The sequence below is a fragment of the Ranitomeya variabilis genome, chromosome 3 (genome assembly GCF_051348905.1).
Source record: "Ranitomeya variabilis isolate aRanVar5 chromosome 3, aRanVar5.hap1, whole genome shotgun sequence".
In the NCBI taxonomy this organism is placed as follows: domain Eukaryota; kingdom Metazoa; phylum Chordata; class Amphibia; order Anura; family Dendrobatidae; genus Ranitomeya; species Ranitomeya variabilis.
The window spans coordinates 729957813-729984862 of NC_135234.1; the positions used below are offsets into that span (position 1 = coordinate 729957813).

The 27050-nt window shown below is 44.7% G+C and overlaps 1 protein-coding gene across 1 annotated transcript in view; it reads right to left on the bottom strand.

Annotated features, from left to right (window-relative positions):
• SLC35F2 (solute carrier family 35 member F2) overlaps positions 1-26556 on the bottom strand; it is an 81830-nt gene extending 55274 nt beyond the window's left edge. Inside the window, exon 1 of the mRNA XM_077298419.1 lies at positions 26381-26556. Within this exon, the coding sequence (XP_077154534.1) occupies positions 26381-26481 (101 nt within the window). The 5' untranslated portion in view covers positions 26482-26556. The remainder of the gene's footprint in view (positions 1-26380) is intronic.
• Between the last annotated feature and the right edge of the window lie 494 nt (positions 26557-27050).

Here is a 27050-nt window from a genome sequence, read left to right on the forward strand (position 1 = left end):
GTATATCGAGCTACGTGGTATATATGATTTTGTGTCCATGTGGCTTGACATACGTAGGTGAGACTACTATGGAGGTGAAGGCCCGTATTAGCAAACATAAGAGCACAATTAGGACGGGACTAACAGATTTACCAATCCCTAAACATTTTTTGGAAAAAAGACACTCTGTCAACTGAGATTCAGGGTCATTGATAGTGTTCCTATGCTAAGGAGAGGGGGGGACAGAGTTCAGATACTCAAAAAAAAGGAGATGAGATGGATCTATACACTTGGGTCTTTACAGCCCAAGGGTTTGAATATAGATTTTAATCTACAATTGTGTACCCCGTGAAGGGATTTGTACTCCTCAGGTTAGTGTGTATCATCAGTGAATATGTTGTTTTTATTGATGTCAGATATAGATTTATTATAATTTGTTTTTGTTTTTTTAGGAGATTGATGGGACATTCGGGGGCTGAATGAATTGAGACATTAGAGGATTGATATTGTATCACTTAAATAAACAGATGGGTTTTGGTATATTGTCTTTTCCTCCTTTGCCTTCCGACTGCCTCACTATATATGTGTGATTGTATATTTATTTTTTGTTTTTTTGTTTCAGTGGGTTGTTGGGCTTTGTTATATTGTATATCTACTATATAAATGTCTAAGGGTCACTTCCGTCTGTCTGTCCTTCTGTCTGTCTGTCACGGATATTCATTGGTCGCGGCCTCTGTCATGGAAATCTAAGTCGCTGATTCGTCGTGGCAAAACGCCCACGACCATTGCCACGACCAATCAGCGACGGGCACAGTCCGGTGGCAAAATGGCCGCTCTTTCCTCCCCGCAGTCAGTGCCCGCTCCATACTCCCCTCCAGTCAGCCCTCACACAGGGTTAATGCCAGCATTACCGGAGCGCGGTGTAACGCACTCTGGTAACTCAGCTATTAACCCTGTGTGAATAGTAAAAAGATCTAATGTTAGAAATAATAATAAAAAAAAAAAGTTATTCTCACCCTCCGACGTCGCCCGCTGTCCTCAGCAGTGCAAGCGGCAGGTTCCGGTGCCAAGGATGCTATGCAAGAAGGACCTGCCATGACGTCACGGTCATGTGACCGCGACGTCATCACAGGTCCTGCGCTCATACCAACCCTGGGACCGGAAGCTGCCGCGTGCACCGTACATAGGCGCCAGGACTTCAACGGGCCTTCGGAAGGTGAGTATATGTTTATTTTTTTGTTACAAATAATAATAATAAAAAAAGTTATTCTCACCCTCCGACGTCGCCCCCTGTCCTCGGCAGTGCAAGCGGCAGGTTCCGGTGCCAAGGATGGTGTTATGATCCGGTGACCTTGGAGCCGCATGAAACTTTCTCTGGAGTCGGTGGAACCTGTACTGACCGCAAATCCTGAACTAACACCGCAACTAGAAGTAGCCGTGGGGTGTGCCTAACAATCCTAGACACCTCGACACAGCCGGAGGACTAAATACCCCTATAGATGGAAATAGGAATGCTATCTTGCCTCAGAGCAGACCCCCAAAGGATAGGCAGCCCCCCACGAATAATGACTGTGAGAAGGAGAAGATTAGACACACGCAGGTAGAAAACAGGATTTAGCAAAAGAGGCCACTCTAGCTAAATAGGAAAGGATAGGACAGATTACTAGGCGGTCAGTATTAAAACCCTTCCAAAAATATCCACAACAGATAATACAAAAAGTTCCACAATCTAACTAAAGACATGGAATGTATATCTGCCACTCCAGAGAATCCAGCAAGACTGAGAAAATACTGACACAATCTAAGCTGGACAAGAAAACACAAGGAATAGCACTGAATTGTGAAACACACAGCATGTGTGTCACAGGAAAAAAAAAACCAGACACTTATCTTTGCTGATTTGGCAGGAAGGCAGGAGGAACCTAGCAGAGGTCAAACACCTCCCAACAACAATTGACAACTGGCCAGGACTAATGAATCCTGCACACCTAAATTCCCCAGTCAGAACTGCAATCAGCAGATACACCTGACCAGGACTGTGTTGTGAATTCTGTTTTTGGGCTCCCTCTGGTGGCTACTGGTGGTACTGGTTGACTTTGGTCTTGTGTTTCCAGTGCACCTGTTTTCATCAGGAAATTGGGAGTTTCCTATTTAGTCTGGCTTCTCAGTCACTCTAGTGCCGGCAATCAATGTTACCAGAGCATCTCTGTTGCTTGCTACCTGCTCCAAGTCTGCAATTCAGCTAAGTTGAATCTTTGGCTTTTTTTGTGTTTGTTTTGTCCAGCATGCATTTATATTTCTTGTGCTGCTGGAAGCTCTAGTGATCTGAAATTACTACTCCGGTGTCATGAGTTGATAACGGAGTTAAGGTAGTTTCAGGATGGCTGCTTAGGGTTTTGAGGTAACCGCGAAGTCCTCTTTTGTATTTTCATCTATCTAGTCAGAGGGCCTCACTTTGCTGAAACTATATTCATACTGCGTTTGTGTTTTCCTCTTACCTAACCGTTATTACATGTGGGGGGCTACTATAACTTTTGGGGTTTCCCTGGAGGCAAGCCAGGTCTGTGTATTCCTCTTCTAGGGGTAGTTAGCTCTCCGGCTGGCGCGAGGTGTCTAGAGATCAACGTAGGCACACCCCCTGGCTACTTCAATTTGCGTGTTTGGTTCAGCATCGCGGTTACCTGAGTTACCATCTTCCTAGAGCTAGTCCGTTTTTGCCCATGTCCCTGCCATTGGGAATCATGACAGTATTGCCGGCCATAATGTATTAAAGGTATTGGCTAAAGAAGGAGAGAAAAAAAAAAAAAAGAAGTTTCTGACAGTTCTGAGGTTCTGAGGTTCTGTCTAGCCATAATTGCAATCTGCTGTTTTTTGTTTTTTTTTCCTCTCCTCTTAACCCCTGAATGGCTCAGACCTCTGCTGTTGAGAAATGGATATCCAGGGTTTAGCTTCAAATCTTAATACTCTTGCCTCTAAGGTTCAAAATATCCAAGACTATGTTATACATGCTCCTATGTCTGAACCCAAGATCCCTATACCTGAGTTCTTTTCTGGAGATAGATCTCGCTTTTTGAATTTTAAGCACAATTGTAAATTGTATCTTTCTCTGAGATCTCGCTCCGCTGGAGACCCCGCTCAGCAGGTTAAGAATGTTATTTCCTTGTTGCGGGGTGACCCCCAGAATTGGGCATTTGCATTGGCACAAGGGGATCCTGCGCTGCTTAATGTGGATGCGTTTTTTCTGGCACTGGGGTTGCTCTATGAGGAACCTAATTTGGAGATTCAGGCTGAAAAGGCCTTGATAGCCCTCTCTCAAGGGCATGATGAAGCTGAAATATATTGTCAAAAATTTCGAAAATGGTCTGTGCTTACTCAGTGGAATGAGTGCGCCCTGGCGGCGAATTTCAGAGAAGGTCTCTCTGACGCCGTTAAAGATGTCATGGTGGGGTTTCCTACGCCCACAGGTCTGAATGAATCCATGACTATGGCTATTCAGATTGATCGGCGTTTACGGGAGCGCAAACCTGTGCACCATTTGGCGGTGTCTTCTGAGCAGGCACCAGAGATTATGCAATGTGATAGAATTCTGTCCAGAAGTGAACGGCAGAATTATAGGCGTAAAAATGGGTTGTGCTTCTACTGTGGTGATTCTGCTCATGTTATATCAGCATGCTCTAAACGCAAAAAAAAGGTTGATAAGTCTTTTGCAATTTGCACCTTACAGTCTAAGTTTATTTTGTCTGTAACTTTGATCTGTTCATTATCAACTATTTCTGTGGATGCCTATGTGGATTCTGGCGCTTCCTTGAGTCTTATGGATTGGTCCTTTGCCAGACGTTGTGGGTTTAGCCTAGAGCCTTTGGAAGTTCCTATCCCTCTGAAGGGTATCGACTCCACACCTTTGGCTAGGAATAAACCACAATACTGGACACAAGTGACTATGTGTATGACTCCTGACCATCGGGAGGTGATTCGCTTCTTTGTGTTGCATAACTTGCATGATGTCTTAGTGCTTGGATTGCCATGGTTGCAAACTCATAATCCAGTCCTTGACTGGAAAACAATGTCTGTGTTAAGTTGGGGATGTCAGGGGGCTCATGGGGAAGTACCTTTGGTTTCCATTGCTTCATCTACTCCCTCTGAAATTCCGGCATTTTTGTCTGATTATTGTGATGTTTTTGAGGAGCCTAAACTTAGTTCTCTCCCCCCTCACCGGGATTGCGATTGTGCTATAGACTTGATTCCGGGCAGCAAGTTTCCCAAGGGTCGTTTGTTCAATCTATCTGTGCCTGAGCATGCTGCTATGCGAGAGTATATTAAGGAGTCCTTGGAAAAGGGACATATCCGTCCATCCTCATCCCCTTTAGGAGCAGGTTTTTTTTTCGTGGGTAAAAAAGATGGCTCCCTGAGGCCCTGTATTGATTATCGCCTGTTGAATAAGATTACAGTCAAATACCAGTATCCTTTGCCACTATTGACTGATTTATTTGCTCGTATTAAAGGGGCAAAGTGGTTCTCTAAGGTTGATCTTCGGGGTGCGTATAATTTGGTGCGGATTAAGCAGGGAGATGAGTGGAAAACTGCATTTAATACGCCCGAGGGCCATTTTGAGTATTTGGTAATGCCTTTTGGTCTTTCTAATGCTCCTTCAGTCTTTCAGTCCTTTATGCTCGATATTTTCCGTAAATACCTGGATAAATTTATGATTGTGTATTTGGATGATATTTTGATTTTTTCGGATGACTGGGAGTCGCATGTTCAACAGGTTAGGAAGGTTTTTCAGGTTTTGCGGTCCAATTCTCTGTTTGTAAAGGGCTCAAAGTGTATCTTTGGGGTTCAGAAGATTTCCTTTTTGGGGTATATTTTTTCCCCTTCTTCTGTTGAGATGGATCCTGTCAAGGTTCGGGCTATTTGTGATTGGACGCAGCCTACTTCCCTGAAGAGTCTTCAGAAGTTCTTGGGCTTTGCTAATTTCTATCGTCGATTTATAACTGGGTTTTCAAGTGTTGCTAAACCTCTGACTGATTTGACTAAGAAGGGTGCTGATGTTGCCAATTGGTCCTCTGCGGCTGTGGAGGCCTTTCGGGAGCTTAAGCGCCGCTTTTCCTCTGCCCCTGTGTTGCGCCAGCCTGATGTTTCGCTCCCTTTTCAGGTTGAGGTTGATGCTTCCGAGATTGGAGCGGGGGCGGTTTTGTCGCAGAAAAGTCCCGATTGCTCAGTGATGAGACCATGTGCATTCTTCTCTCGAAAGTTTTCGCCCGCCGAGTGAAATTATGATGTCGGCAATCGGGAGCTCTTGGCTATGAAGTGGGCATTTGAGGAGTGGCGTCATTGGCTTGAGGGTGCTAGACATCAGGTGGTGGTCTTGACTGATCACAAGAATCTGATTTACCTTGAGTCCGCCAGGCGTCTGAATCCTAGACAGGCGCGCTGGACATTGTTTTTCTCTCGGTTTAATTTTGTGGTTTCATACTTGCCGGGCTCGAAAAATGTGAAGGCAGATGCTCTTTCTAGGAGTTTTGAGCCTGACTCCTCTGGTGATTCTGAGCCTACGGGTATCCTTAAGGATGGAGTGATTTTGTCTGCTGTCTCCCCAGACTTGCGACGTGCTTTGTAGGAGTTTCAGACTGATAAGCCTGATCGTTGTCCGTCTGGGAGATTGTTTGTTCCAGATGAGTGGACCAGTAGAGTCATCTCAGAGGTTCATTCTTCTGTGTTGGCGGGCCACCCTGGAATTTTTGGTACCAGAGATTTGGTGGCCAGGTCCTTCTGGTGGCCTTCCCTGTCTCGGGATGTGCGTACCTTTGTACAGTCTGATGTTTGTCTGATGTTTGTGCTCGGGCCAAGCCTTGCTGTTCTCGGGCTAGTGGATTGTTGTTGTCCTTGCCTATTCCGAAGAGGCCGTGGACGCACATCTCTATGGACTTTATCTCGGATCTCCCGGTTTCTCAGAAAATGTCTGTCATTTGGGTGGTGTGTGACCGTTTTTCTAAGATGGTTCATTTGGTACCCTTGCCCAAATTGCCTTCTTCATCGGAGTTGGTTCCTTTATTTTTTCAGAATGTGGTTCGCTTGCATGGTATCCCGGAAAACATCGTGTCTGACAGAGGATCTCAATTTGTGTCTAGGTTCTGGCGAGCGTTCTGTGCCAGGATGGGCATTGATTTGTCTTTTTCATCTGCGTTCCATCCTCAGACTAATGGCCAGACGGAGCGAACTAATCAGACCTTGGAGACGTATTTGAGGTGTTTTGTGTCTGCTGATCAGGATGATTGGGTCGCCTTTTTGCCGTTGGCAGAGTTTGCCCTCAATAATCGGGCCAGTTCTGCTACTCTGGTTTCTCCTTTATTTTGCAATTCAGGGTTTCACCCTCGTTTTTCGTCTGGTCAGGTGGAGTCTTCGGATTGTCCTGGAGTGGATTCTGTGGTGGATAGACTGCACCGGATTTGGAGTCATGTGGTGGACAATTTGAAGTTGTCTCAGGAGAAGACTCAGCAGTTTGCTAATCGTCATCGTCGTGTGGGTCATCATCTCCGTGTTGGAGACTTGGTGTGGTTGTCTTCTCGCTTTGTCCCTATGAAGGTCTCTTCTCCTAAGTTCAAACCTCGGTTCATAGGTCCTTATAAGATTTTGGAGATTCTTAATCCTGTATCTTTTCGTTTGGACCTTCCAGCATCTTTCACCATTCATAATGTCTTCCATAGGTCGTTGTTGCGGAGGTACGAGGTACCGGTTGTTCCTTCTGTTGAGCCTCCTGCTCCTGTGCTGGTGGAGGGTGAATTGGAGTATGTTGTGGAGAAGATTTTGGACTCTTGTATTTCCAGACGGAGACTTCAATATCTGGTTAAATGGAAGGGATACGGTCAGGAGGATAATTCTTGGGTGACTGCCTCTGATGTTCATGCCTCTGATTTGGTTCGCGCCTTTCATAGGGCGCATCCAGATCGCCCTGGTGGTTCTCATGAGGGTTCGGTGCCCCCTCCTTAAGGGGGGGTACTGTTGTGAATTCTGTTTTTGGGCTCCCTCTGGTGGCTACTGGTGGTACTGGTTGACTTTGGTCTTGTGTTTCCAGTGCACCTGTTTTCATCAGGAAATTGGGAGTTTCCTATTTAGTCTGGCTTCTCAGTCACTCTAGTGCCGGCAATCAATGTTACCAGAGCATCTCTGTTGCTTGCTACCTGCTCCAAGTCTGCAATTCAGCTAAGTTGAATCTTTGGCTTTTTTTGTGTTTGTTTTGTCCAGCATGCATTTATATTTCTTGTGCTGCTGGAAGCTCTAGTGATCTGAAATTACTACTCCGGTGTCATGAGTTGATAACGGAGTTAAGGTAGTTTCAGGATGGCTGCTTAGGGTTTTGAGGTAACCGCGAAGTCCTCTTTTGTATTTTCATCTATCTAGTCAGAGGGCCTCACTTTGCTGAAACTATATTCATACTGCGTTTGTGTTTTCCTCTTACCTAACCGTTATTACATGTGGGGGGCTACTATAACTTTTGGGGTTTCCCTGGAGGCAAGCCAGGTCTGTGTATTCCTCTTCTAGGGGTAGTTAGCTCTCCGGCTGGCGCGAGGTGTCTAGAGATCAACGTAGGCACACCCCCTGGCTACTTCAATTTGCATGTTAGGTTCAGCATCGCAGTTACCTGAGTTACCATCTTCCTAGAGCTAGTCCGTTTTTGCCCATGTCCCTGCCATTGGGAATCATGACAGGACTGCAACTCAGAGGCAACTGCATTACCACCTACAACCACCGGAGGGAGCCCAAAAGCAGACTTCACAACACTACCCCCCCCTTGAGGGGGGGTCACCGAACCCTCACCAGCGCCCCCAGGCCGATCAGGACGAGCCAGATGAAAGGCACGGACCAAATCAGCAGCATGGACATCAGAAGCAAAAACCCAAGAATTATCCTCCTGGCCATAACCCTTCCATTTGACAAGGTACTGAAGCCTCCGCCTCGAAAAACGAGAATCCAAAATCTTCTCAACCACATACTCCAACTCCCCATCAACCAAAACAGGGGCTGGAGGATCAACAGAGGGAACAATGGGCACCACATATTTCCGCAATAAAGATCTATGGAAGACATTATTGATAGCAAAAGAGGCCGGAAGCGCCAATCGAAAAGACCTCGGATTAATAATCTCAGAAATCCTATAAGGACCAATAAACCGAGGCTTAAACTTAGGGGAAGAGACCTTCATAGGAACATGACGGGAAGACAACCAAACCAAATCCCCAACCCGAAGCCGGGAACCAACACACCGACGACGGTTAGCAAAACGTTGAGCCTCCTCCTGAGACAACACCAAATTGTCCACCACATGAGCCCTAATCTGCTGTAACCTGTCAACCACAGAATCCACACCAGGGCAGTCAGAAGGCTCAACCTGTCCAGAAGAAAAACGAGGATTAAAACCAAAATTGCAAAAAAAAGGCGAAACCAAAGTAGCCGAACTAGCCCGATTATTAAGGGCAAACTCGGCCAATGGCAAAAAGGCCACCCAATCATCCTGATCGGCAGACACAAAGCATCTCAAATAAGTCTCCAAAGTCTGATTAGTTCGCTCGGTCTGGCCACTTGTCTGAGGATGAAATGCAGAAGAAAAAGACAAATCAATGCCCAGCCTAGCACAAAAGGCCCGCCAAAACCTAAAAACAAACTGGGAACCTCTGTCGGACACAATATTCTCCGGAATACCATGCAAACGAACCACATGCTGAAAAAACAACGGAACCAACTCTGAAGAGGAAGGCAATTTAGGCAAAGGCACCAAATGAACCATCTTAGAAAACCGGTCACCTCTGGGAAACCGGAAGATCAGAAATAAAATCCATAAAAATATGCGTCCAGGGCCTCTCAGTGACCGGCAATGGCAAAAGTAACCCACTAGCATGGGAACAACAAGGCTTAGCCCGCGCACAAGTCCCACAGGACTGCACAAAAGAACGCACATCACGTGACAACGAAGGCCACCAAAAGGACCTACCAACCAAATCTCTGGTACCAAAAATACCAGGATGACCAGCCAACACAGAACAGTGAACCTCAGAAATCACTCTACTAGTCCATCTGTCAGGAACAAACAATTTCTCCACAGGACAGAGGTCAGGTCTATCAGCCTGAAATTCCTGAAGAACCCGCCGTAAATCAGGGGAAATGGCAGAAAGGACCACCCCTTCTTTCAGAATGCCGACCGGTTCAAGGACCTCAGGAGAAACAGGCAAAAAAACTCCTAGAAAGGGCATCAGCCTTAATATTCTTAGAACCCGGAAGATACGAAACCACGAAATCAAAACGGGAAAAAAAACAAGGACCATCGAGCCTGTCTATGTTATGATCCTAGTGGCTTAGGATCACAAATCTAACCAGCTAAGTAGAAAATAATAGGACGAGCTCTGGGGATGTGGTAACTGGACTAACCGCAAACCTGATCCTAACCGCACACACTATAGGCAGCCGTGGAACGTTTCCTGAAATCCTAGACGTCTCTTCACGGCCTGAGAAACTGACTACCCCTAAAGAGAAAGTAAAGACCTCACTTGCCTCAGAGAAATCCCCCAGAGATATAGATGCCCCCCACAAATAATAACGGTGAGTTAAGAGGAAAAGACAAACGCAGAGATGAAACAGGTTAAGCAAATGAGGCCCGCTAACGCTAGATAGCAGAAAATAGCAAGAGATCTGTGCGGTCAGTAAAAAACCCTATGCAAAAATATCCACGCAGAGAATGCGAGAACCCCCACACCAACTAACGATGTGGGGGGGAGCAACTCAGCACCCCAGAGCACCAGCAAGCAGGGAAATCACATATTAGCAAGCTGGACAAAAACTCATCATATACTAGGAAACATCTTGAACACAGATGAGCAAAAATAAGAAAACAGAACTTAGCTTCTCTTGGAGAGACTGATAACGGATGTAGACAGGAGCAATCAGAATAGCACTGAATACAACGGCAACAGGCAAGGAATGAAGGACCAGGTGGATTAAATAGGAAACCTAACTAGAAGATGACGAGACAGCTGATCCTGCCAGAAACCTGCAAAATAACAAAAAGAGCCACCAGGAGGAGCCCAAAGAGAGAGCTCACACAGTACCACTCATGACCACAGGAGGGAGCCCGGAAACAGAGTTCACAACAGTACCCCCCCCTTGAGGAAGGGTCACCGAACCCTCACCAGAACCCCCAGGGCGATCAGGGTGAGCCACATGGAAGGCACGAACCAAATCGGCCGCATGAACATCAGAGGCAACAACCCAGGAATTATCCTCCTGACCATAGCCCTTCCACTTAACCAAATACTGAAGCCTCCATCTTGAAATACGAGAATCCAAGATCTTCTCCACCACGTATTCCAATTCTCCCTCAACCAGCACCGGAGCAGGAGGCTCAACAGAAGGAACCACAGGCACCACATACCTCCGCAACAAAGACCTATGAAACACATTATGGATGGTAAACGATGCCGGGAGGTCCAAGCGAAATGACACAGGGTTGAGGATTTCCAAAATTTTATAAGGACCGATAAAACGAGGTTTAAACTTAGGAGAAGAAACCTTCATAGGAACATAACGAGAAGACAACCACACCAAATCCCCCACACGAAGTCGGGGACCCACACAGCGACGACGGTTAGCAAAGCGCTGAGCCTTCTCTTGTGACAACATCAAATTGTCCACCACATGGTTCCAAATCTGCTGCAACCTATCCACCACAGAATCCACCCCAGGACAGTCAGAAGACTCAACCTGACCCGAGGAAAAACGAGGATGAAAACCAGAATTACAAAAAAAAGGCGAAACCAAAGTAGCCGAACTAGCCCGATTATTAAGGGCAAACTCGGCCAATGGCAAAAAAGCCACCCAATCATCCTGGTCAGCAGAAACCAAACATCTCAAATAAGTTTCCAAGGTCTGGTTAGTTCGCTCGGTTTGGCCATTCGTCTGAGGATGGAAGGCCGACGAAAAAGACAAATCAATGCCCATCTTAGCACAAAAGGACCGCCAAAATCTGGACACAAACTGGGATCCTCTGTCAGACACAATGTTTTCAGGGATGCCGTGCAGACGAACCACATTCTGAAAAAATAACGGAACCAAATCGGAGGAAGAAGGCAACTTAGGCAAAGGCACCAAATGGACCATTTTAGAAAAACGATCACAAACCACCCAGATGACAGACATTCTCTGAGAGACTGGAAGATCCGAAATAAAATCCATGGAAATATGCGTCCAAGGCCTCTTAGGAACCGGCAAAGGCAAAAGCAAACCATTGGCACGAGAACAGCAAGGCTTAGCCCGAGCACAAATCCCACAGGACTGCACAAAGGAACGCACATCCCGCGACAAGGAAGGCCACCAGAAGGATCTAGCCACCAAATCTCTGGTACCAAAAATCCCAGGATGACCCGCCAACACTGAAGAATGGACCTCGGAAATAACTCTGCTGGTCCATCTATCTGGGACAAACAGTCTCTCTGATGGACAACGGTCAGGTCTATCCGCCTGAAATTCCTGTAACACCCGTCGCAAATCTGGGGAAATGGCAGACAAAATTACCCCCTCTTTGAGGATACCAACCGGCTCAGAAACTCCAGGGGAGTCAGGCACAAAACTCCTAGAAAGAGCATCAGCCTTCACGTTCTTCGAACCAGGAAGGTACGAGACCACGAAATCGAAACGTGAGAAAAACAACGACCAACGAGCCTGTCTAGGATTCAGCCGCTTGGCCGACTCAAGATAAATCAAATTTTTATGATCAGTCAAGACCACCACACGATGCTTAGCTCCCTCTAGCCAGTGTCGCCACTCCTCAAATGCCCACTTCATTGCCAACAACTCCCGATTACCAACATCATAATTTCGTTCAGCCGGCGAAAATTTTCTTGAAAAGAAGGCACATGGCTTCATCACAGAGCAATCAGAGCTTCTCTGTGACAAAACAGCCCCTGCTCCAATTTCAGAAGCATCAACCTCGACCTGGAAGGGAAGAGAGACATCTGGCTGACATAAAACTGGAGCCGAAGAAAACCGGCGCTTCAGCTCCTGAAAGGCCTCAACGGCCGCAGGAGACCAGTTAGTCACATCAGAACCCTTCTTGGTCAAATCCGTCAAAGGTTTAACCACACCAGAAAAATTAGCAATGAAGCGACGGTAAAAATTAGCAAAACCCAAGAACTTCTGAAGACTCTTAACCGATGTAGGTTGAGTCCAATCATGAATAGCCTGGACCTTGACTGGGTCCATCTCAATAGAAGAAGGAGAAAAAATAAAGCCCAAAAAGGAAACTTTCTGGACTCCGAAGAGACATTTGGAACCCTTCACAAACAAGGCATTGGCACGCAGGACCTGAAATACCATCCTGACCTGCTTCACATGGGATTCCCAATCATCTGAAAAGACCAAAATATCATCCAGATACACAATCATAAATTTATCCAGATATTCTCGGAAGATATCGTGCATGAAGGACTGAAACACAGAAGGGGCATTAGAAAGTCCAAAAGGCATCACCAAGTACTCAAAATGGCCTTCGGGCGTATTAAATGCTGTTTTCCATTCATCGCCCTGTTTTATACGCACAAGATTATACGCACCGCAAAGATCTATCTTGGTGAACCAACTAGACCCCCTAATCCGAGCAAACAGATCAGACAACAATGGCAAGGGATACTGGAATTTGACCGTGATTTTATTTAGAAGGCGATAATCTATACAGGGTCTCAACGAACCATCCTTCTTGGCCACAAAAAAGAATCCCGCATCAAGAGGGGACGAGGAGGGGCGAATATGTCCCTTCTCCAAAGACTCCTTTACATAGCTCCGCATAGCGGCATGCTCTGGTACAGACAAATTAAACAGTCGTCCCTTAGGGAACTTACTACCAGGAATCAAATTTATAGCACAATCACAATCCCTATGAGGAGGTAGGGCACTGGATTTGGGCTCATCAAATACATCCTGGTAGTCCGACAAAAACTCAGGGACTTCAGAAGGAGTAGAGGAAGCAATTGATACCAAGGGAGCATCGCCATGAATTCCCTGGCAACCCCAACTCAACACAGACATAGCTTTCCAATCCAGGACTGAATTATGAGCCTGCAACCATGGCAGACCCAACACGACAACGTCATGCAAATTATATAACACAAGAAAGCGAATCACCTCCTGATGTGCAGGAGTCATACACATGGTCACTTGAGTCCAGTATTGAGGTTTATTCTTGGCCAATGGTGTAGCATCAATTCCCTTCAATGGAATAGGGAACTGTAATGGCTCAAGGATAAAACCACAGCGCTTGGCAAATGACAAATCCATCAGATTCAGGGCGGCACCTGAATCTACAAAAGCCATAACTGAGTAGGATGACAGAGAGCAAATCAAAGTAACAGACAAAATGAATTTAGGCTGTATAGTACCAATGGTGACAGATCTAGCAAGGTTTTTTGTGCGCTTAGAGCATGCTGAGATAACATGAGCCGAATCACCACAGTAAAAGCACAACCCATTCTGACGTCTATGATTTTGCCGTTCAATTCTGGTCAGAATCCTATCACATTGCATAGACTCAGGTTTCTGTTCAGAAAACACCGCCAGATGGTGCGCAGGTTTGCGCTCCCGCAAACGCCGATCAATCTGAATGGCCAAAGCCATTGACTCATTCAGACTCGCAGGCGTGGGGAACCCCACCATAACATTCTTAATGGCTTCAGAAAGACCTTCTCTGAAATTTGCAGCCAGGGCACACTCATTCCATTGAGTAAGCACCGACCATTTCCGAAATTTTTGACAATACACCTCAGCTTCATCCAGACCCTGAGAGAGAGCCAGCAAGGCCTTTTCTGCCTGGTTCTCCAAATTAGGTTCCTCATAAAGCAATCCAAGCGCCAGAAAAAACGCATCCACATTCAGCAATGCAGGATCTCCTGGTGCCAGGGAGAAGGCCCAATCTTGAGGGTCGCCGTGTAACAGAGAGATAACAATTCTAACTTGCTGAGCGGAATCACCAGAGGAACGAGGTCTCAAAGAAAGAAATAATTTACAATTATTCTTAAAATTCAGAAACCTAGATCTATCTCCAGAAAAAAACTCAGGAATAGGTACTTTTGGCTCAGACATAGGACTGTGAACAACAAAATCCTGAATGCTTTGCACCCTTGCAGCAAGATGATCCACACTAGAAGTCAGACTCTGAATATCCATGTCTGCAGCAGAACTCAAAGCCACCCAGAGATTAAGGGGAGGAGAGAAGCAGGAGAGACTGCAGAGCAGAAAAAAAAAAATTGAACTCAGGATTTCTCTTATCCCACTTTTGCGATGCATTTAACACTTTTGGCCTGTTGCACTGTTATGATCCTAGTGGCTTAGGATCACAAATCTAACCAGCTAAGTAGAAAATAATAGGACGAGCTCTGGGGATGTGGTAACTGGACTAACCGCAAACCTGATCCTAACCGCACACACTATAGGCAGCCGTGGAACGTTTCCTGAAATCCTAGACGTCTCTTCACGGCCTGAGAAACTGACTACCCCTAAAGAGAAAGTAAAGACCTCACTTGCCTCAGAGAAATCCCCCAGAGATATAGATGCCCCCCACAAATAATAACGGTGAGTTAAGAGGAAAAGACAAACGCAGAGATGAAACAGGTTAAGCAAATGAGGCCCGCTAACGCTAGATAGCAGAAAATAGCAAGGGATCTGTGCGGTCAGTAAAAAACCCTATGCAAAAATATCCACGCAGAAAATGCGAGAACCCCCACACCAACTAACGATGTGGGGGGAGCAACTCAGCACCCCAGAGCAACAGCAAGCAGGGAAATCACATATTAGCAAGCTGGAAAAAAACTCATCATATACTAGGAAACATCTTGAACACAGATGAGCAAAAATAAGAAAACAGAACTTAGCTTCTCTTGGAGAGACTGATAACGGATGTAGACAGGAGCAATCAGAATAGCACTGAATACAACGGCAACAGGCAAGGAATGAAGGACCAGGTGGATTAAATAGGAAACCTAACTAGCAGATGACGAGACAGCTGATCCTGCCAGAAACCTGCAAAATAACAAAAAGAGCCACCAGGAGGAGCCCAAAGAGAGAACTCACACAGTACCACTCATGACCACAGGAGGGAGCCCGGAAACAGAGTTCACAACAGTCTAAGACTCAGCCGTTTGGCAGACTCGAGGTAAATCAAATTCTTATGATCGGTCAGGACCACAATACGGTGCTTAGCTCCGTCAAGCCAATGTCGCCACTCCTCAAATGCCCACTTCATAGCCAACAACTCCCGATTGCCGACATCATAATTGCGTTCAGCAGGCGAAAACTTGCGGGAGAAGAAGGCACACGGTTTCATCAAAGAACCAACAGAATCCCTCTGAGACAAAACGGCCCCTGCCCCAATCTCAGAAGCATCAACCTCAACCTGAAACAGAAGAGAAACATCTGGTTGGTGCAACACCGGAGCAGAAGTAAATCGGCGTTTAAGCTCCTGAAAGGCAGAGACAGCCGCAGAGGACCAGTTCGCCACATCAGCGCCTTTTTTCGTCAAATCAGTCAAGGGTTTAACCACGCTGGAGAAGTTAGCAATGAAACGGCGATAAAAATTTGCAAAACCCAAAAATTTCTGAAGGCTCTTCACGGATGTGGGCTGAATCCAATCATGAATGGCCTGAACCTTAACCGGATCCATCTCCATAGATGAGGGAGAAAAAATAAAGCCCAAAAAAGAAACCTTCTGCACCCCAAAGAGACACTTAGACCCCTTCACAAACAAAGCATTGTCACGAAGGATCTGAAATACCATCCTGACCTGTTCCACATGAGACTCCCAATCATCGGAAAAAATCAAAATATCATCCAAATATACAATCAAGAATTTAACAATATAAGTCCGGAAGATATCGTGCATGAAGAATTGAAAAACAGATGGAGCGTTAGTGAGCCCGAATGGCATCACAAGGTATTCAAAATGGCCTTCGGGCGTATTAAACGCAGTTTTCCATTCATCACCCTGCTTAATACGAACAAGATTATATGCCCCCCCGAAGGTCAATCTTCGTAAACCAACTAGCCCCCTTAATCCTAGCAAACAAATCAGAAAGCAAAGGTAAAGGGTATTGAAACTTGACCGTGATCTTATTCAAGAGGCGATAATCAATACAAGGTCTCAAGGAGCCATCCTTCTTAGCAATAAAAAAAAAACCTGCTCCCAACGGTGAAGAAGATGGCCGAATATGCCCTTTCTCCAAAGACTCCTTAATATAACTCCGCATGGCGGTATGTTCAGGCACAGACAGGTTGAAAAGTCGGCCCTTAGGAAACTTACTGCCTGGAATCAAGTCAATCGCACAATCACAGTCCCTGTGCGGTGGAAGGGAACTGGACTTGGGCTCATCGAATACATCCTGAAAATCAGACAAAAACTCTGGAATTTCAGAAGAGGAAGAAGAGGAGATTGACATCAAAGGAACATCATTATGAACCCCCTGACAACCGCAACTAGTCACAGACATAGATTTCCAATCCAACACAGGATTATGTACCTGCAACCACGGGAAACCCAGCACGATAACATCATGCAAATTATGCAACACCAGAAATCGACAATCTTCCTGATGGGCTGGCGCCATGTGCATGGTCACCTGTGTCCAAAACTGGGGCTTATTTTTAGCCAAAGGTGTAGCATCAATCCCCCTTAAAGGAATAGGGTTCTGTAAAGGCTGCAAGGGAAAACCACAACGCCTGGCAAACTCAAAATCCATTAAGTTCAAGGCGGCGCCTGAATCCACAAATGCCATGACAGAAAATGATGACAATGAGCAGATCAAGGACACCAATAACAGAAATTTAGGTTGTACAGTACTGATAGTAAATGAACTAGCGATCCTTTTTGTCCGCTTAGGGCAGACTGAAATGACATGAGAGGCGTCGCCACAATAATAACACAACCTATTCTGACGTCTGAATCCCTGTCGTTCCGTTCTAGACAAAATCCTATCACACTGCATTGGCTCAGGACTTTGCTCTAAGGACGACGCCACAGCGCGCACAGTTTGACGCTCCCGCAAGCGCCGATCAATCTGAATGGCCAGAGACATAGAATCACTCAGACCGGAAGGCATGGGAAACCCCACCATAACATCTTTAACAGATTCAGAAAGACCCTTTATGAAAATTGCCGCCAAAGCATCATCATTCCATTTAGTCAACACAGACCATTTTCTAAATTTCTGACAATACAATTCTGCCGCCTCTTGACCCTGAGACAGGGCCAACAAGGTTTTCTCCGCTTGATCCACAGAATTCGGTTCATCATATAATAATCCTAAAGCCTGAAAAAAGGAATCTGCATTAAGCAAGGCCAGATTCCCAGATTCCAGGGAAAATGACCAATCCTGAGGATCGCCACGCAGCAGGGAGATGACAATTTTAACCTGCTGAATGGAATCACCTGTTATGATCTGGTGGCCTAACAGCAGCATGAGACGAACTCTGGAGAAGGTGGTACCTGTACTGACCGCAGACCCTGAACCTAACACCGCAACTAGAAGTAGCCGTGGAATGTACCTAGCGCTCCCTAGACATCTCGACACGGCCGGAGGACATATTACCCCTAGAGATAGAAAAGGGAAAACTATCTTGCCTCAGAGAAAATCCCCAAAGGATAGGCAGCCCCCCACAAATATTGACTGTGAGAGGAGAGGGAAAAAACATACACAGACTGAAATGAGAATTTAGCAAAGGAGGCCACTTCTAGCTAAATAGAAAGGATAGGACAGAGTACTATGCGGTCAGTATTAAAACGCTAGAAAATATCCACCACAGAAAATACAAAATCTCCACAGCCTAACTAAAGATATGGAGGGTATATCTGCATCTCCAGAGATACCAGCTTGGCTAAAAAAAATCCTTATACAGACCAAGCTGGACAAGACAAAACATAGAAAAGAACTGAACAAAAAGACCACAGCATGTGGACAGCAAAATCAAGGCCAGGACTTATCTTTGTTGAAGCAAACTGCAAAGCAGAAGAGACCAGGAAGGGATGAGAATCCTCCAGGAACAATGGACAACTGGCACTGACTAAAGGGTGAAGCAAGACTAAATAGCCCAGTCAAAATTGCAAGAAGTGAACACACCTGATAAATGCTGTGATTCAGAGACAGCAGCGCTACCACTTACAACCACCGGAGGGAGCCCAAGAGCAGAATTCACAACATCACAGGAGGATTGCGGTCTCAGAGCAAAAAACAGTTTACAATTGTTTTTAAAACCCCAAAATTTGGACCTGTCACCAAAAAACAAATCAGGAGTAGGAATCTTCGGCTCTAAAGCAGGAGTCTGAACAATATAATCAGAAATACCCTGTACCCTAGCAGCAAGCTGGTCTACACGAGAAGCTAATTCCTGAACATCCATGCTGGCACAAGACTCCTCAGCCACCCATAGATAAAGAGGGAAGAAAAGACAAAACAGGCTGCAGAAAAAAAAATGGCTCAACACCTTTCTTCCCTTCTTCTGAGATGCATTTACTAACTCATTATGTGCCAGTTGTACTGTTATGATCCGGTGACCTTGGAGCCGCATGAAACTTTCTCTGGAGTCGGTCGAACCTGTACTGACCGCAAATCCTGAACTAACACCGCAACTAGAAGTAGCCGTGGGGTGTGCCTAACAATCCTAGACACCTCGACACAGCCGGAGGACTAAATACCCCTATAGATGGAAATAGGAATGCTATCTTGCCTCAGAGCAGACCCCCAAAGGATAGGCAGCCCCCCACCAATAATGACTGTGAGAAGGAGAAGATTAGACACACGCAGGTAGAAAACAGGATTTAGCAAAAGAGGCCACTCTAGCTAAATAGGAAAGGATAGGACAGATTACTAGGCAGTCAGTATTAAAACCCTTCCAAAAATATCCACAGCAGATAATACAAAAAGTTCCACAATCTAACTAAAGACATGGAATGTATATCTGCCACTCCAGAGAATCCAGCAAGACTGAGAAAATACTGACACAATCTAAGCTGGACAAGAAAACACAAGGAATAGCACTGAATTGTGAAACACACAGCATGTGTGTCACAGGAAAAAAAAACCAGACACTTATCTTTGCTGATTTGGCAGGAAGGCAGGAGGAACCTAGCAGAGGTCAAACACCTCCCAACAACAATTGACAACTGGCCAGGACTAATGAATCCTGCACACCTAAATACCCCAGTCAGAACTGCAATCAGCAGATATACCTGACCAGGACTGCAACTCAGAGGCAACTGCATTACCACCTACAACCACCGGAGGGAGCCCAAAAGCAGAATTCACAACAGGATGGTATGCGAGAAGGACCTGCCATGACGTCACGGTCATGTGACCGCGACGTCATCACAGGTCCTGCGCTCATACCAACCCTGGGACCGGAAGCTGCCGCGTGCACCGTACACAGGCGCCAGGACTTCAACAGCCCTTCGGAAGGTGAGTATATGTTTATTTTTTATTTTACGTCACTGAGCAATATACTACGTTACTGGGCAATATACTACGTGGCTGGGCAATATACTACGTGACTGTGCAATATACTACGTGGCTGACCAATATACTACATACTACGTGGCTGGGCAATATACTACGTAGTTGGGCAATATACTACGTGGCTGGGCAATATACTACGTGGCTGGGCGATATACTACGTGGACATGCATATTCTAGAATACCCGATGCATTAGAATCGGGCCACCATCTAGTATTCCTATATATGAGTTATTTTTTGTCCTTTTTTTCTCTTTTCATTATTTGGGATATCTTTTTGGTGTATAGTTGTTTATAATGTGAATACATGATTTATCTGCGATACCTGGGAGATTTGTTCTGGCTTAGGAGGTATTTTTTCTATTTGATGATGATATGGATTTATTATTTACCTATGTTGCCCTGGAGATCCATTTGGATCGCGATCATATGGAGCAGTTGCTGATGACGCATGCGCGCTGTACTACCATGACGTGCTCCCACTGCGATTGCATGTTGGGGTCTCGTGTGGAGTGCGACGCTCCTGCGCGTCTGCAATGTGTCTCTGACGGGATCTGCGATATGGATTACATGGGTTGCCCTGATGACCTGTCCGGGTCACGGTCACATGAGACGGCCGGGTGGTGACGCATGCGTGTTGCGTGGCTCGGGCGTGCTCCTATTGCGGTCACGTGAAGGGGCTCGTCCGGTGCGCCTGCGCTCCCATGGTGCGTCTCTGGTGAACCTGAGTGACCCGGCAGTGTATCCAGGTATTTAACGCAAGATGACGACTTAGGCGTGTTCCCATTTAAGGAAGGGGCTATTGTATTGGGTAGAATAGCTGTGCTATATGTATTAAGCTAGATGATAGGTTGTTGAATTTCTTGGCGCCGATATTTCGGATTGGACTTTATTGTCCCTATGACAACCCTCTTACAACGCGGCTGATTTGCTGGTGGTCCCTATGGAAACGACGATGCATGGAGTGGATTCGTCGACCATGGGATAAACAAAGAAGAGATCTTTTGCTTTGTATTTATTATTGTAACTATTTATGAGCTATATGTGTGAGCGTTGATGGATAGTGTGTATACATATATCTGATGTCTGTTATATGTGATATTTTTGTAGATTGGTGTATGTGGGTGGTGCTTAATGGTGATTGGTGCACTGTGTGGCATTCACACTATTCAAGACAGCCCAGTATGCTGTATTGTATGCTTGAAAAAGACCACTTTATGGTCAAAATATTGCTGTACCATGGCTGAATAAAATACCCTTTGGAGATATTTACACCCGAGTGGAGCGCTGTTCATTTAATGTTGGAGAGGAACGTTTTTTGTGTCCATCAAAAAACTGGACAGCGCCTGATCCAGCAGTGTCCGGCTTTTCCTATAATGGAAGCCTATGGCACCGGAATTGGATTTTCAATTCTGGTCTCTCTCTCTCTGCTCCAGAAACTGACCTTATCCAATTGGCCAAAACAGCTAGCCAAAACAGCTAGTCGGATCTCTCTCTCTCTCTTTCTCTTCTCTAGAAACTGACCTTATCCGATTGGCCAAAACAGCTAGTCGGATCCGGCAGAAAAACTGATCCAGCGCTTCAGTTTTTCACTAATTTCGCCGGATCCAGGGATCCGTCCCGCCGCCGGATTATGCCTGACAGCAGAAAACAGATGTGTGAAAGTAGCCTAAGAGAAATATTCCAGGGCGAGGAGCCACCTACAGGTACTTGGTTCTTCTTTGGGCAACTAAAAAGTTTTATAACCAAACTTGCTCAACAATCTAATCCATGTAGATTATTGACCCCCTTTGAAACTCTGCTTATCAACGAACCCTCCAGACCACACTGTTTCTCTGTTGTACAAACTCTTACATGAAAGACAAACACCCCCCCCCACACACACACAGGACTTTCCAGTATTTTTCTCCAAGTGAGAGACTGACTTGGGGAAATCCTTATCGCCTGAGGACAGATCAAATATTCTGTTGTTTATGTTCAGGTCGTCATTATGCTCAACGTCACAGGAGAGGAGCTATAAGATTTTATCAAGGTGGTTCAGGTGCCCCTCTACTATCCATTCTATGTTCCCGACGACACCGGATACTTGTAGAAGATGCCTAAGAGAGGAGGGCACATATACACACATTTGATGGAACTGCCTGCCTATTAAAAATCTGTGGTTAGCGATCTTCCAACTCTATAATAGATTATCCCCCCCACCCGAGGAAGCTCAGTACGCGAAACGCGCGTCAGGGCTCGTGGTGGACATACTCAGCACATAACCACACATGGGTAAGCAACACTTACGGCACTTTGTACTGATGTGTTTTTTCTGACTTTAAATGGGCTAAATGCAATATGGGAGGTAAGTTACAGGAGAGGATAGCTGGTCCTTAATTTTTATTAGTAACTCCATATTGGTCCAGACTGGGCTATTCCTGCCCACCCCTTACATCTCCAAGGCTCTTTGGTATGCCCTACATTATCTAGCATCATACTATGTAACATCCTCAATAATCAGAACCTCCCACTCCCGTCTCCAAGACTTTTCATGTGCTTCGCCAATTCTTTGGAATGCACTACCCAGGTAAATACGATTAATCCCCAATCCCCACAGTTTTAAGCGTGCCCTAAAAACGCATTTGTTCAGACTGGCCTAACGCCTCAACGCATTAACCTAACTATCCCTTGTGTGGCCCATTAAAAAAAAAAAAAACTTAAACCTTAATCAGGTTCCTCACATCATGTTCTCATATATTTCATGCAGTTAATAGCCCTCTGTGTCTGTACTGTTACATACTTAGGCAGTTAACTGGTTCATGCAGCTTTACATGAACACCCGATCCTTACACTATGGCTGGTTGGAACAACGAAAGCAATTGTTACCATCCACCTCTCGTGTCTCCCCTTTTCCTCATAGTTTGTAAGCTTGCGAGCAGGGCCCTCACTCCTATTGGTATCTATTTTGAACTGTGATTTTTGTTATGCTGTAATGTCTATTGTCTGTACAAATCCCCTCTATAATTTGTAAAGCGCTACGGAATATGTTGGCGCTATATAAATAAAATTATTATTATTATATGTACTGTTTTGGGTTGCACCTTTACATATTTTAATGTGGGTTTCCCTGCTGAAATTGTCCATCTTATCATTTATCGACCCTCATCACTTACAATTGTTTAATTACTGTTCTCTTAAAAATATTGTATCATGTTAGCAAAGTTTATACTGTTAATACGAATTTGATGATGTTATATCTATTATGGGGCATTATGCTCTTGGTAAGCTTATAGGATTAAAATAGATTATCCCTTACTAGGATTAGACCCACAATGGAAACAGTGCTATTATCCCTAAGGGTACTGTCTCACAGTGGCACTTTTGTCGCTACGACGGTACGATCCGTGACGTTCCAGCGATATCCATACGATATCGCTGTGTCTGACACGCAGCAGCGATCAGGGACCCTGCTGAGAATCGTACGTCGCAGCAGATCGTTTGGAACTTTCTTTCATCGCTGGATCTCCCGCTGTCATCGTTGGATCGGTGTGTGTGACACCGATCCAACGATGCGTTCGCTTGTAACCAGGGTAAACATCGGGTTACTAAGCGCAGGGCCGCGCTTAGTAACCCGATGTTTACCCTGGTTACCATCGTAAAAGTAAAAAAAACAAACAGTACATACTCACATTCCGGTGTCCGTCAGGTCCCTCGCAGTCTGCTTCCCGCTCTGACTGACTGCCGGCCGTAAAGTAAAAGCAGAGCACAGCGGTGACGTCACCGCTGTGCTGTGCTTTCACTTTACGGCGGCACTCAGTCATAGCGGGAAGCAGACTGCGAGGGACCTGACGGACACCGGAATGTGAGTATGTACTGTTTGTTTTTTTACTTTTACGATGGTAACCAGGGTAAACATCGGGTTACTAAGTGCGGCCCTGCGCTTAGTAACCCGATGTTTACCCTGGTTACCCGGGGCCTTCGGCATCGTTGGTCGCTGGAGAGCTGTCTGTGTGACTGCTCCCCAGCGACCACACAACGACTTTCCAACGATCACAGCCAGGTCGTATCGCTGGTCGTGATCGTTGGAAAGTTGCAGAGTGTGACAGTACCCTTAAGTGACATATCGATTACCGGGTTTAAGAGGAGTCTCCTCAGACATTTCCTCACTGCCACTTTGTCACAGAACTTAATGATATCTATAGAATGGAACAAATGATAGGTCAAACGATGGGGAGTCCTGATGTGGTCTACAGTACCTGGGCCCCTTGGATTGCATTTAGGGAGAGCCGGAGCTGGACTCTTGGTTGTCGGGTTCCTAATTCATATCCACCTTTAGTTTCGGTACCTCCATAACATGGATAATCTACACCTGGACTACCCTGATTATATGAACTAGTGGATCGGGTCCCTGGTCTTCTCGTGTGATTTCTGGGAGTTGCGGGTCTGCCTGACGGGGGGATTCGTGACCCTATCCCATCCTACATAATCCTTCTCCCTCCCTCTTCCCCTCTCTTTCTCTCCTTCTTTTACCCTCTTCTTCCTTTTCTCTTTCTTTTACCCACTTGAAATCTCATCTGAAGTATTTTTGTACTAATGAATAAGCATAATAAATTATTGAGCTATTTAATGGATTTTATTGATTTATTAGTCTAACAATGTATGTCAACATCTTGAAGTCGTGATATGCTTGACAATGAGCACACAGTTATTACAATTGACTTGTGATTATTACTTTTATGTGATTGACTAAGTTGGAATTTTTTCTGTCTATTAATAACAATTGAACTTGTATTGTACAATTTATTCGATAAACTTTATTTACACAAATGTACAAATTGTGACAGATAAACAATAAGGGGGGTACAGCTCTTACCAGAGGTCCAAGGCCCCTCCGGTCAGCTAATTGTGAAAGTGATGGACTACCTCCAATGTCATATTGATAGTCTATTCTAAGGATAATTTCTTTAACAAGGATAGTTCTCAGAAAGGCTTGCTTAGTAAGTGATTTGAAAGCAAAAACTTCCAAGATAGTGTTAATAATTGATATTCCAAGTAGGAATAAACCTTACGGCAACATCACACAAGCAGCTAATTGCCAGGGTTAATGTATAAACTTGTTGTTACTCTACCTATTATACGGAAATGGGACGCAGTTGAGTAATGAATGAAGTTTAGGTCCCACTGCAATCCAAAAGAGATACTTTCCTGAAATAATACAGACCACTAGAACACTTACGCTGGATTGCAATTACAAATATATCCAACTATCTTATTATTTATATTATTGACAGCACAGACCGAGCTGTTACTTATGATGAAGCCAAGCTGATGGAGTTACATTGCTCAGCTGCTTTCCTTTAAAAAGCAACTTTCAACAACATAGATTTAGGTGGACAAAACGGAGGAAATATTACCGTAAGTTTTATGCTTGATAAATATGTTTATTAATGCAAACATTAAAAAAAAACATAGACAATAATTGAAGACCAATTAGACAGTACATAGGTATCCAGGCACTTGGCACAGCCCAAGTGTAATGGGCATTAAAAAAAATGCCTGCATTGTATTTAGTAAAAGAAAGCATAATAGACACAATGGTCACAGACATAGAATGCAGGCATAAGGAAGCTACATAAAACATCAGTGCATGAAAAAAATATTCAGGAGAGTTCAAGGTGCTCACCACACATCTAGAAAAGTAACTTGAAGGGTCTAGTTTCCAAAATGGTGTCACTTGTTTGGATTTCCACTGTTTAGGCACATTACAGGCTCTCCAAACGAGACATGGTGTCCACTCTCGATTTCAGCCAATTTTGAGTTGAAAAAGTCAAACTGCGCTCCTTCCCTTCCGAGCTCTGCAGTGCGCCCAAACAGAAGATTTCCCCCCACATATGGGGTATCGGTGTGCTCAGGAGAAATTGTACAACAAATGTTTGGATCCACTTCTGTTACCCTTGTGAAAATTTTTAAAAAATTTGGTCTACATTTACATTTTTGAGAAAAAAGTTAAATGTTCATTTTTTCCTTCCACAGTGCTTCAGTTGCTGTGAAGCATCTGAAGGGTTAATAAACTTGTAGAATGTGGTTTTAATGCAGATATTAAAATGTTGCCTTTTTTGAGTATTTTCTGTCATACAGGCCCCTCAAACCGTGATCTGGCCCCTATAAAAATGTAATTTTTTTATTTTCACAGCTCAGCATTATAAATTTCTGTGAAGCACCCAGGGGTTCAAGGTGCTCACCACACATTCTAGATAAATTCCTTGAGGGCTCTAGTTTCCAAAATTGGGTCACTTGTAGGGGGTTTCCACTGTTTAGGCACATCAGAGGCTCTTGAAACGTGACATGGTGTCCCCTCTCGTATCCAGCCAATTTTACGTTGAAGAAGTCAAATGGTGCTTCTTCCCTTTCGAGCCCTGCCGTGCGCCGAAACAATAGATTTCCCCCATATATGGGGTATTGGCACACTCAGTAGAAATTGCACAACCAATTTTGGGGTCCATTTTCGCCTGTTACCCTTGTGAACATAAAAAATATGGGGCTTAAAGAACATTTTTGGAAAAAATTAGATTTTTTATTTTCACAACTCAATGTTATAAGTTTCCGTGAAGCACCTGGGGATTCAAGGTGCTCACCACACATCTAGACAAGTTTCGTGAGGGGTTTAGTTTCCAAAATGGGGTCACTTGGGGGTTTACAAAACCTCATTTCCCTATAGGCCAACAACTCTTTTATTCAATATTCAAACTACGTATAATAGTTGATGGCCATTATAAAATGTTTTTTTCCTCTTTTCAGTGGACAAACATATTTCACTATCTGTATAACATTCCCTTTCTGGCTTAACTCTGCATGTTGGATTACAAATAAGATAACAGTCTACATACCAATTGAAAACCTTCTCTTTCACATTTAGAAGACCATTGATGAAGCGGCTTCTCCTAGGCTCAAGCTGTACAGAACTCTCATTAGTGTTTATAAGGTCCATTTTAGTGACAGATCTTCATTTCAGGTTGCAAAAGAAGCGACTGATGCACTGTAACACGTGTCAAAGGCTAAAAATGCTGAGCCGCAGTACATACTCTTTATAGGGAGCCGCTGAATCATTAACTGTCTTAACAAGGTTCAGGCACATTCTGTAACTAGTCCAAGATGTGGAAATGGGTATTTTTTCTTAGTTAGCGAATGACATGACATAATTTAGGAGAAAATCATTCACACTCATAACACAATAGCTTTCCACAGCACAGGAAAAAGGTATGTTACAAAAATTTAAAGATTTAATGATTAATTAGCTCACACTTCATCTATCTTTTTTATATTTAGCTGTAGTCAGTCTCCTATCTCTTAGGTCAAAGTATTAATATTTGTCTGCAGAAATGTATAGTTATTGTGTTAATTATTTGTAGAGTCATTACATAACTTATCCCTCAGTTGCATAACTTATAACTACAGGTATAATTCGTAAGATAATGCACAATATAGTAAAAAGTTATTTGCAATCTATTTAATATTAACCTTTTCACACACTCCAAGCCTGGTTTCACCTTCATGACC